Genomic DNA, 12500 nt, shown 5'->3' with positions numbered 1-12500 from the left:
GGCATCGGTGAGTCCACGTTGACGGAGGTCTCCTTCTACGCGCCTGTTTACAACACACACCCTTTTTTTTTTTTTTTCCCCCGTGTTTTCTGATTTCCAGTCCTGGGAATATTGACGGCGGACTTTGCATCAGGGATGGTGCACTGGGGCGCCGATACCTGGGGATCCGTAGACATTCCTGTTATTGGCAAGGTGAGACACACTCACTCACTCACACACACACACACACACACACACACACACACACACACCGCTTGAGTTAATTAAATCCTTGCGGACGTAGAATTTGAGACCCGGCGTTCCTCCCTGCGGTTGCTTTCCAACAGACCCGCACACAGATTCCATGAGACGGCTTTAAATGAACACCTCCCGCCCAGCGGCGCCTCCTCGGCGTGCCCGTCCTCCTGGAGTTGCGCGTCCTGCAAAGACGAGTGTGTGTCTGGATTCGGCCCCTTTCTGGTCGCCGATTTACGCAGGGAAGTCCGTGCGGATTTTTGATCGGGAGGCTGCGGAAGGCCTCTGCAAACAAAGGGTTAAAGACGCCAGCTAGCTTCCCGTGACCCGATCCGTCATTGGCTGCCGCTGCGGGCTCGGAGCCCGTCCCGCTCCTCGGCCCCCGTCTCCCGGGGTCGTGTTACCGTGGCAGCGCGGCGGCTTCACCTCAGTACCCAGAGACCCGGGACCGCCGGAGTGCCATACACCGTAACCCAAATGTCACTGTCTCACAAAGGCACATCCCCAGAGGGCGGCGCTACACACACACACACACACACACACACACACACACACACACACCCACCTACACACACAAACTGTCACTGTATCTTAGGAGACACACACACACACACACACATATATATATTTCTCACATTAGAATACATAACCCACATTAATGCACATGTGCATTTTGCCTGGTTCCCACAGCCAATTAGAGTAAAGGTTACTCCCATTCCAGCCAGTTAAAATCACTCTAATCAGGTGCAGAATGCACATTACTGAACTTTTTCCTCTTTTTTTTTTTTTTTTTGATTAATAGCCTGAGAGTTCAGGATGTGTGTGTGTGTGTGTGTGTGTGTGTTTTCTCCTTGCATGACCAATGTTTATGAAATATTCATTTATAATTAATTGGACGCAGTGTAAACTCGCCCTGAGATCTGAGGTATTCTAATGCAATCATTGTTATTGTTAATGTCGGACCTATAATTGATCAATGTCTAATTGATAATATTTGGATTTTAATTTATTCATAATAATGCATGTCTCATTTGCCTTGGTGCTTCACATCCCTGTGATGTCATTATTAATACATTAAACCCACCCTGGAAATAAACTAAGAGTTAGATCTAAATAGTAATATGCGGCCACACTCATGTAAAAAAAAAAAAAAAAGTCAATTTATAAAATAAATTTAAAATATCTTTACAAATATATGTATGCATGTGTGTGTGTGTGTGCATACTTATATTTCTTTTCCTCTTCTTTGCTGTAGCCAATCATCTTCCTCCAGCCAACTCTTTCACAAACTTCCTGTCTTCTTCTTCTCCATCCATAAATCTCCTCTCCGGTCTTCCTCCTGTTCCTCTCCATCCTCCTCACTCCCAACGAAGAACCTCCATCATCTCCATCTCTGCTGCTCTACGCCTCTGTCATTTCCACCTGACACTCTTTTTAACAACATCGCCCCTGATACTTACTGTGTGTGTGTTTGCGCGTGCTTTATTTCCATACCTCGGCATCGTGTTTTGCATGGGCTTGCAGCCGCGGCGCGTGGAAATGAAGCAGAATGAAAGTGGAAAAAATAACGGCTAGAGGGGACGATCGGTCGATACGGGATAAACGAGAAGGTCGGCGACGGGAGAAACCAGAGCGTCAGCTGAGGTCGTCGCAGGCTGCTGCTCCGTGATAAGACAATCAAAGAGTGCGCGTGTTTAAATGACACACTTAGAATTTAATTAAAGGATTATAATGCAACTTGATAATCATAAAGGGGGTAAAAGCATCGCTCTCATTCTGTAATCGGGAGCGGATTCCCTTTGTCCGGCCCTAATTGTTTTCGTATGTCGCTCTGACAGCAGCACGTGTTCTCACCGTCTGAACAACGTGTCTCCAATCCCCCTGTTTTGCATTTCGTGTTTTGCCGAAGGTGGCCCGATGTTTATTTATGATGCGGCGGTCATCGGGGCTCGGGGTAGTTACCGGGACCAAAGACACAGCGGCGGCGGCGGATTTGCATGGCGTGCAGGAAACCGTAGGGGACTGTGAGTGAAGACTGGGAGTGGAAGGGAAGAATGGACCTGCGCCGAGAACAGAGGGATCACAAAAGGCGGGCTGGAAATAAAGTTTGCAGAAAGAAAAGAGGGGAGGGGCGCTCGAGGTTACCGTCGCTCTGAGTGTGTGTGTGTGTGTGTGTGTGTGTGTGTGTGTGTGTGTGTTGAATGGCGCTCCCAGTTATTGTCCTTTGAATATCAAAGCAAACAGGACGGCGTCTACCTGAGGCTAATTGTAGCTAATGCTGCACGGCTAGATGAAGCATCTGACCACCGCTTCTTATTCTCCATACATCATTTGATCTGCTTTCTAAATTTTGTTGTGTGTGTGAACAGATGATACCTGCAGTCTTTTTTTTTTCTTTTTTTTTTTCATTTAATCATTGCATGTTTTTGACATTGTGCTGCTGTGAAGACACAATTTGTAAAATAGTTCTCCAGAGACAATGCACACCGTGCGGCTGCAGGAAGTCACAGGAATCTGCACCGACCGTCAGGAAATGAGGGACAGTTAATATCGCTTTACCCCCATTTCACTAAATCTTGCCCAATCAGGTCACATTCCGGCCGCACGAACGAAATAATACGCAAAACCGCAGAAGTACCAAACAGCATTTGGCATTTCATCTGACAAACAGTGAGAATTCTGCAGGAATAATGATTTTAAGCTCGATTTTTAGATCCATATTGACAAAAGAACCACCTCGCTCACCAAATGTGTGTTTATGTGATCACTCACCAGTTCTTGGAATTGTAATATTTATATTCCCGCTCTGCTGATATGGAGAAGTTGTCATATTCAGAAGGGAGAAGCCGTTTGGTGTCATTAAATTCTCCATGCGTCACTCCGGTGAACTTTGACCTCTGCCTGTAACCCATCATGGGGAGCATCTAGCGTTTTTTAGCAACTTTAGTCGTCGCTGACGACCTGGAAGTTTCTACGAAAAGCCGTCTCTACGTGAGTGTTCTCCCCGCTCGGAGACGAGAATTCCACCCGACTTTGAATCGCGCGGCGCGTTTTTTTTTTCCCCCGTGGTCCTCCGAAGTCTTCCTCGCTAGGCGGCGGGCTGTTTTTTCCTTTTTTTCTTTGCTAATAAATGTTGTCATAACGTTGTCGAGGCACTCTAATTGACTCAACAAGGATTTAGCAGTCCTCTAATGACGCCGGTTTAAGGACAGAGTCACGCTCATTAGTTCCCAATGATGCTCAATTCGCTCTGAAACGCGCCAGATGTGCTTCCAGTTTCGGGGATGTACGTTTGAAGATGCTTTCTCTGCATCTGTTTGTCTCGAAGACAATAGAAGACAAACCTGTTTTTTTCGCCTTTCGTTTTTTTTCCCCGTATCTTTTCGAGGTGTTTCTTTTCGCCGGCGACGCTAATGAGGCTGATTAGCGCGACGGTAGCCGAAACCAAATAACGGATGCCGGCTCCTCTTAAAGGCCCGAAGGCAGGAAAATACAGGCGGTGAAAGGAAAGCATAAATTGGAACATTTGGACAAAAGTGAAAGGGGAGGAGGGGGGATGAAATGAAAATACAGCGAAGCGGTTAGAAGGACAAAAAAAAAAAAAAGAGGAGGGGGTGGAAGGGCGTGTCCGTCCAACCAGTGGGACAGCGCAGGTTGCCGGGGCGATGGGCGATGTGAGCCGGTGATTAACGGATGTCATGCAAGGCGGGCCGTTAAACGGTGTGGGATTAGAGGACACGCGGTGACCGGTGGCCCACCGTTAGCTGGGCGCGATGATGCCGCCCCTCTCGGCACGACCTCCGCAGCTTAGCCGGCCTTTCATCTGGCTGAGGGCTGCAGCAAGTGGAGGGGGGTTGTGGGACTGGAGGCCGGGAAAGGAGGCGGACGGGAGAGGAGACGGCCACATAATTGTGGCGACGTCCGCGGCGACTGCCGACAATGTTCACAGATGGGCACACGTGATCGGTGTGGACACGGCAGTAATGAGTTTTCATGCTGATGCTGCCCGGTTGCATGTACAGACTGCCACAATGAAGATGCAAACATTCTTTTTGTGCCTTTTCCACTTGGGGGGACAAAGATACCTTTGTGTGTGTTTGTGTGTGACGGTGTTATGTGTTTTTTTTTTTTTTCTCTCCTGTGCCTCTGCGACATTCAGATTCTATTCTTTTCCTCGCCGTCTCCATGTTTTCGGAGACAGGTGTCCACCTCTGATCTGAGCGTTGAAGCTCCACGCTGTTCAGATCATCCGGTTGGGTTTTTTTTTTTTTTTTTTTGCTAGCTTCTTCATTCTTCTCGCCGTTTTGGGATCCGTGTCTCATTCGACGGCCCGACCGAGCCGGGTTTCGGCTTTCGGAGCAAGCAGTTCTTGACTTTGCTGGCTCCTTTATCTTCATCTTCAGGTTCTCCTCCGTTTGCTAAGGTCTCAGTGGGTTTCACATCTCATCACACGTTCACGCACTCTTGTGGATGTGAACACACATTCACGACAGCATTCAAAGATCCACCAACTTCTCGCAGCTGCTAAAACCTTTTGAAGAAACCATTTCTTGATGCGTTCTGACAGCAGAAGATCCAGGGACCTTAGCTCCTAGTCCCAAGGTAGGGTGTTCTTCATAGGAGCTTGGTGATTGGTGGAACTCTGAAAGTAGTTCAAAAAGTACCGTGGTCACGAGTCAGATGTTTTTTTTGGGGACAAAATGGACAGAAGCATTGAGAAATGAAGCGACCAAGAGGTCCAAGCTCCTCTGTCCTGCTACGCCTCATAGGGGTTTCCAGGGTTTGCGAAGGAACATCAACATTTTGGACTAGCGGGGTTCTTCACCCGGCGAAGCAGTGCAGGGAGAAGATAAAAACGCTCCAACCATCGGATGGTCCATATTGTTATCCCATGAACGCTGTGGCAGCTTCCACCTCCATGGTGTCTACATTGTCTTCCTCTTCTTGTTGAGTCTGGAGCTGAAGGTTCACGTCATACCGCTCCCTACCGCGATCCCTCACCGCCTGTGGGAATGCACAATGAGATGTTTCCCTGGAGGAGGCTACTTCCTGGAACCCAATTGGAGTTGGACACTTCTTAGAACTTGTGTGTGTGTGTGTGTGCGCGCTCTTGCCTTTATTTGATATCCATATGTTTGCAAAGTTCAAGCAGTGCTGTTCCTCACAATACAAATTGCATGAGCAGGTCTCTTTACATCAGGTAGAACCGATGTTTGGACTGGAAGCCGGAAGTGCTGTTTATTTGCGTTTGTGTTTAATTTCTATTTACTTGTGTTTACTTCGCCCCAATCAACCCCGCCTGCTACTTATAAGTCTGAGTTGCAAAGACGGGGTTTTTAATGTGGAACTCGAGTTGCATGTTGATGACTGGTGAGGAATGGATTCTACAATCTTGTCTCGAAATGTCGAATTAATTCATCAAAACCAGCTGCGTGGGTTCTCTCCGGGCGCTGCAGCCTCCCGGAGAAAAAAAAACCCAACCATACAAGTTGCTTGTCTAATAATTGGAGTGTCTGAATTGCCTGTCAGAGTCAACCTGAGCTCGAGCGTCCGTCTCGGCGTGCCGACGAGGCCCGGCTCCGGCTCCGGCTGTCCAGGACCTCGCGTGGATTACGCCGGATTGATGAGGGATGGATGAAGGGCTGAGATTCCACCGCCTGCTACTTGTTGAGACACCGTTCGTGCAGGTGTGACTGAAATCAAAGCTTCTGATCGGTTCCAAGTGGAAAGCTTTTCGTATTTATCCAGCCGTCCCCCCGCTTCAGAAGACCTTCCACTAAATGCACAGTCACACCTTGACTTAGGAGTTTGATTTGCTTCGGTAACTCAATCTGCTCGTGTATCAAATTAAATTTCCCTATTAAAATGAATGCAACCGTTAGAATCCGTTCCTTTCCCTGGTTTAGCTACGAGTTTTAAAATGAGAAAAATGTGCTTTAAAAATAACCAATACAGTATAGAACAATAATTATACATAGATAAAGTGTTTTTTACGTTGAAGATGGGAAAAAGATGGCGGCCGAGGAGATTGGGAGTGTTGCTCTTGTTAAGCTAAATATAACATGCACACTTTGCTACACTTTGTCTAAACTTTGTTGGCCGACGGGGTGAAAACGGCTTCTCTCTTTAAAGTGATATGATTGTCCTTCGAAGTTCCCGCCATCCACCGCACCGCATCCCAGTAAATGTCTCCTGCCTTCTCACAGACGATGCTCTGCATCACTGTATCTCAGCACCAACAACTTAGCTCATGTTTTTCCATGATTCTCTTTGGGCTACCTAGTAACGGCGGTGGTTTTAAACGCCACTTCACGGACAGTGTCGGCCATGTCGGTGCCAAACGCTCATCCCGCCGCCGCTAGCTCAGATCTGGGCTCAGATCTTGATTCTGCTGTTTTATTCTGTGTCCTTCTCTTCCGTCCCTCCGCAGGCATTCATCCGCCCGTTCAGGGAGCACCACATCGACCCGACCGCCATCACGCGTCACGACTTCATCGAAACCAACGGCGACAACTGCATGATCCCCATCCTGCCACTGGCTCATATGGCCTACAAGTTCCTCACTCACACACCAGGTAGCTCACACTCACCCTTGCCTAGTCGGTTCGCCGACTTGGAGAAATTAAGCGTCCGGAACGTCGCGCGGCGTCATCGGAAACCCCGTAAACCCAGTTCACATGGAATATCGTCCCCTCCTGAAGCCATGTTGGCCTGTCCGAGCTGTTTACGCTCCGTCCCGGTGGAGTTCAGTGGACAGACTGATAAATTAACTCCTTCCCTGCCAGAGTAACCCCCACCTCCCTGGAGCAGGGGAAGGAAGTGTGGCAGTGCTGTTGCAGGAGCATACATTAACCCGTTTGGATTTAACGAGTTAGCATGGAGGCACAGTGGTCCGTACCCCCGCCTGCAGAGGGTCCTTGGTTTGACACCAGTGGGCGACTGGGAGTTTGAAGGGTCCGTCCCTCCGGGTTCTCCAGCTTCCTCCCACAGACCAAAAACATGCAGTAGGCGACAGCGTGAATAAGGAGGAATGGCTGAATGTCACCAAATGTGTGAATTCCAAGCTTTTTTCAGGGCTAAGCATGTTTGGAGAAGCTGCCGTTATTCTACCTGCCTGTGCACCAACAAATCAGAAGGACTAAGCGGTGCCCGATCCTCTTCAGGTCTCATAATTAGCTGTGAGCTGCGCTAACATACCGTAGCGCTAGGTGTTGTAGACGTTCACAATGTCAATAGGAAGACGTTAAAAATCCGTCGCCTGCAATAATACGATCCTGTAGAACACGACTCTCAAGTGGAAGCCCGGGAGAACTTTGTCGAGTTGACTCTCCGGGGTCAAACAATGTACGGCGGTGACTTTGGCAAGACTTTGATTGCCACACAGCTCCGGAGGCAGGCAAAGTGAACGGCCAGAGGCATGGGGCTGATAATTATGAGCCCTGACCTCACGGGCACGGGGCGGCGGGTTGTGAGGGAGCAAAAAGAGAAACCCGTTATTAAAAAAGGGCCACTTCCCTCGCCTGTAATTCCTGGATCTCAGCTCGAGCTAAAAGGTCACTGATTGGTTCAGAGATAGAGGGGGGCCGAGGAGCAAAGGGTCTCGCAAGAATTCAACAACGGCTTAGCTTCCCGCCTTCAGATCCAAATATCAAAAGGATAATTAATATTTTTTGTGAAATTTTCCACCGTCAGTCTCAAGCTTACCAAAAAAAAATGCTAATACCGAAGCTGTGAAGGTGCTAGAGTGGCTCTGCTGACATCAGTGCCAATGATTCAGTGGATTTGACCAATTTTCAAACAAATTACTGTCCCGATGTAAATCTGCAATATTGCATATTCAACCCGAGGGGTCCATCGCAGCGGTGATGCAGATGTACCCTTCTCCTCGACAAAAAAAACAGCAAAACATAGCAGGAGAGCCGGTATTCCTGGCGACATGGACGAGTGCTTCAAGTGCGAGATGGCCGGCATTGGTTTCACCGCATAAGTGCAGCGGCGTTTTCGAAAAACACGTCAAATTCAAGCGCAGACCAGGGTGTGGGGAAGGTTTGGGACGTGAGAAGCAAAGGTCGGCGGCGAGGGAGGGAAGATTAGAGGGGCCGAGAACAGCGCCCGGGTCCACTTGTTGGTGACATCCACACCTGTCATGTCGCGCTCCGCGGGGAGTCGGAAGGTCACGAGACGGAGCCCCGGAGAGACGGCGAGATATCTACACCTGTCATGTCTGCGCCTAAAGAGGTCACCGCTAAGAGCTGGAGACGGAGACAAGAGTGTTTGCAGAGGAGAGGGATTGGAGGTGGCAGAGGGTCATGTAGCGGTAAGATGACATCTAAACCTGTCATGTCAAGCTCCTCACCGAGTCAGCCGGTCGCCAGACAAAGACGAGGAAGATGGCGGGGGGAGCTCAGAGCCACGAGGTGACATCTCCAGCTGTCGTGTCTGCACTTGAACCCGGGGTCAGGGGATCGCTGTTTGCAAGCAAAGCGGGCGGAGGAAGGATCAGACGGGGAGAGGACGGCTGTAAGTCACGCTGACAGAAAAGCTCAAGTGAATTAGAGGAGTTAGCGGTGTGACAGCCGCGCCGCCGTCCGGCGCCGGGAGGAAAGGAGCGCCGGGGATTCACGCTCCCACCAAAGGCTTTACCAGCGTGCGGACGTGAGCGCGGGTGATGGTGATGTAAGGTAACTCCCTCACCAACGTATTATCACCGGACCACGTGGAGAGCGGATGTGTCGGACGCGTTTGTCGCCGACGAAAGGAATTTTTTGAATGCAAAGCGGGAGCGGGTTAGCTAATAACCAGTGAACGCAAGCCTTGAAGAGGCTCTGGTGAAGGTTCAGGAAGACGGTCAGGAGAGAGTGGGTTCACTCTGAGCAGCCGGGCTGCACTGTCCCATCAACAGTTCATTCATTCATTCATTCATTCATTCATTCTCTAAACCTGCACTCTGGGTCGCAGGGTCTGCTGGAGCCTTTCCCAGCTCTGATTGGACGAGAAGTTGGGTACACCGGGACCAATCACAGGGCCACATACAGAGACACACAACCATTCACCCTCTCATTCGCACCCCATATATAGATATAGCGCAAATCACTACCTTATTCACAGGAAATCTTGAGACACTGTACAACCTGTCACTCATTCACAATAGACATGCATGCATTTACTCCCTTACGCACACGTTGTACGGAGAAGTTCATGGATTTACCCAGATTCACACATCATATAGAGACACAACTATTCACATGTCATATATAGAGATACAGAAATTCACTCATTCACATGCCATAGAGATATTCACCCATTCACCTGTCATTAACACATCATATACAGACACACAACTATTCACATGTCTGGACAATGTAGGGTCTCCGATGAACCTCCTGCATGTGTTTGGACTGAAGGGGGAACCCTGAAGAACCCCTCGCATGGAGACTCCACACAGAACCTTCTGGCTGTGAGGCCAAGGTGCTAATCACCAAAAATCATGCCGCGTTTGTTTGTTTGTTTGTTTGTTTGTTTGTTTAGAAGTTTATTTGGACAGTGTACAATTACATTAAGCACAGAGGCAGAGATGTTTGTACCAGATTGTAGCTCATAGCTAATTTCCATCTGTAGTCCTGGACAATACAAATATAAAACTGTACAAAATACACAATATATATATAAAATATCCAGATAGGCAATAAAATAACTATACAATATATAAACAGGCAATAAAAAAGTTTGACAGAAATTTCAAGACGGCTAGGGGGATGAATTAGCGGCAGAGATAACAGGTCAACACGGACCTCGTAAGCCGACGATACGTAATCTGTGGCGCCCCTTTCTTCAAATCAAGATCTTATTTTTGTCCCTGAATATATATTTACTATAAAAGTTCACAATCCTGTTATCAGAGCTCGCTGTTTTGCTAAAGGGGAAAGATCTGTGGCCTCACCGGACCACGAGTAGGAACTCCAGGAACGCGGGTTTTTGCGGTATGCTCGGAGCGGTCCGTCCGGCCCCCCTCGGCCTCTTATCGGGCAAACAGTCTTTTTCATGAGCTGCTTTTGCTGCTGCGGTTACATTACCATCTAATTTCCTCTCCTCGATGCCGTTCTCCGTCCGCCCCTCTTCCCTCCCCTGCTGCCGATCTCCCCCGTCCCTCTCTGCATCTTCCTCCTCCTCTGATTCCTCATCCTTCCCCTCCGTCTCTTCATCTTCTCCGAGGCTCCCGCCAGCATCCTCTCTGTGGGAGTGCTACGCCTTTGTGCTGGCCCTCTTCATTACACTTAAGAGTTTGATCAATTATTCCATTAACTTAAAAATCTCGCCGTCACCTTCCAGAGGCCTTGGCGGCGTCCTATCCGTGGGACTGCTACATCTTCGCCCTGGCGGTCTTCGTGACGCTGACCAATCAGATCCACAAGTGGAGCCACTCCTACTTCGGCCTCCCGCGCTGGGTCATGCTGCTCCAGGACTGGCATCTGGTGTTGCCAAGGAAACACCATCGCATCCACCATGTTTCACCACACGAGACGTACTACTGTATTACCACAGGTGAGAAGCCCCGTTAGCATCAACACGCTACTCGGGTAGCTATATGTAATCAGATAAGAGCTAATTCAATAATTATAAAAAGGTAGAGTCTCTCGGTAACTCACTTAATAAGCTAACTTTAGCCCAATACCGTCTTAATTTGACAGATCGGATTAGCTAAATTGACTCAAGGCTTTCGTTCCGGACAGAGAAAAGAGCAGCCGGCGATGTGACGGCATTTCAGGGCTTTGCTGCTACCGGACAGTTTCACACCTCTTCCATAACGTTCACGTTACTGAAGTTGTGCTCAGGGTAGAACGCGCATCCAAGTAGCGCTGGAGAAAACCAATCAATCCATGGATTACCGTAAGCGAGGTGTGCTACACCGGCTAGGAGGTGGGTGGCCCGATTCTGACCGGACGGAAATCTGAAAGAAACCTACGCTACTAAAAGCCTTGTAAAACCTTGATCCGCGCTTGTGTCAACCACCGGAATTTTCCAAGATACGAGCCGTTGCTTAGTGGACTTGCGATGGTGGACAATGTAGGAGACATTTATGGGGATTTGGAGCACCAGACGGCAGGAACATCGACGGACGAGGCGTCAGAATACTGGGCCACTCCATAAATGGAGTTTAGACATAAAGTCTAGCAACGTGTGCATTTAGCATAGCATTGTAGCATTAAGTGTATTGCAGCGTCAGGAGGGCGCAGGCCAGTGTCTCCCATAGCCCGTCCCAAACCCAGAACTGAACACAATATATGTGTGTGAATGAGAGCAACTCGGGTGGAACGGTGAGGCTACAGGGAGTGGAGATCAAGAAGTTGGAGGATTTCAACTACTTAGGGTCAACGGTGCAACAGAGAGTGTGGAAAAGATGTAAAGAAACGTTTTCAAGCAGGTTGGAATGGATGGAGAAAAGTGTCAGCGGTACTATGAGATAGAAGATTCAGTCAGAATGAAAGGAAAGGTGGACAAGACAGTGGTGAGACCAGCGATCCTGTATGTTCTACAAACAGCAACATTGACCAAAAAGACAGGATTGCGAGGCTGGAGGTTGCACAGATGAAGATGTTGAGGTTCTCTTCGGGAGTGACCAGGATGGATAGGATCAGGAATGAGTCTATCAGAGGGACGGCACATGTTAGATGTTTTGGAGAGAAGGTTAGAGAAGCCAGACTGGGATGGTTAGGTCATGTACAGAGGAGGGATAGAGAATATATTGATAGATGGATGCTGGAATTGGAGCCACCAGGAAGGAGGTCTTGAGGACGACCAAAGAGAAGATCTGTGGACGTAGTGAGAGAGGATATGAAGCTAGGTGGAGAGAGGATACAGAGAATAGGGTTGGATGGAGAAGGTTGATTCCTTGTGGCGCCTCCTGAAGGGCAAAGCCAAAAGGAAAGGAAGAAGAGATTGTAGCATTAAGTGTAAGTAAAGTTAAGCATAGAGCACCCATGAAAAAACACACATCTCCTCTGCTGGCATTAATACACCTTATAAATCACATTATTTATTTGAATTTTCTTTTATTAGATATTGTTATTGTTCTATACAGTATTGGTTATTTATAAAGTACATTTTTCTTATTTAAAAACACATAACAAAATCAGATTCACGATATTTCAATGGGGAAACTACAATTTGTCGTACGAGCAGATACAACTAACAAGCCCGGGTATTTCTGTATTAGTGGACGGTTATATTATCTGCTGTGTTTGCGTTGTGAGCGGCCATTTTAGGTC

The 12500-nt window shown here is 48.4% G+C and overlaps 1 protein-coding gene across 1 annotated transcript in view; it reads left to right on the top strand.

The window, feature by feature from the left end:
• Positions 1 to 12500, top strand: part of peds1a (plasmanylethanolamine desaturase 1a) — a 32363-nt gene that overhangs the window by 15627 nt on the left and 4236 nt on the right. Inside the window, exons 2-5 of the mRNA XM_086163274.1 lie at positions 1 to 7; positions 101 to 192; positions 6665 to 6809; positions 10564 to 10776. The exon at positions 1 to 7 is cut by the window's left edge and continues 113 nt beyond it. Coding sequence (XP_086019400.1) covers positions 1 to 7; positions 101 to 192; positions 6665 to 6809; positions 10564 to 10776 — 457 coding nt within the window. The remainder of the gene's footprint in view (positions 8 to 100; positions 193 to 6664; positions 6810 to 10563; positions 10777 to 12500) is intronic.

The sequence above is a fragment of the Fistularia commersonii genome, chromosome 17 (assembly GCF_037954325.1).
Source record: "Fistularia commersonii isolate RoL2024-O1a breed Wild chromosome 17, RoL_Fcom_v1.0, whole genome shotgun sequence".
Taxonomy (NCBI): domain Eukaryota; kingdom Metazoa; phylum Chordata; class Actinopteri; order Syngnathiformes; family Fistulariidae; genus Fistularia; species Fistularia commersonii.
This window is presented reverse-complemented; position numbering and strand designations above follow the sequence as displayed.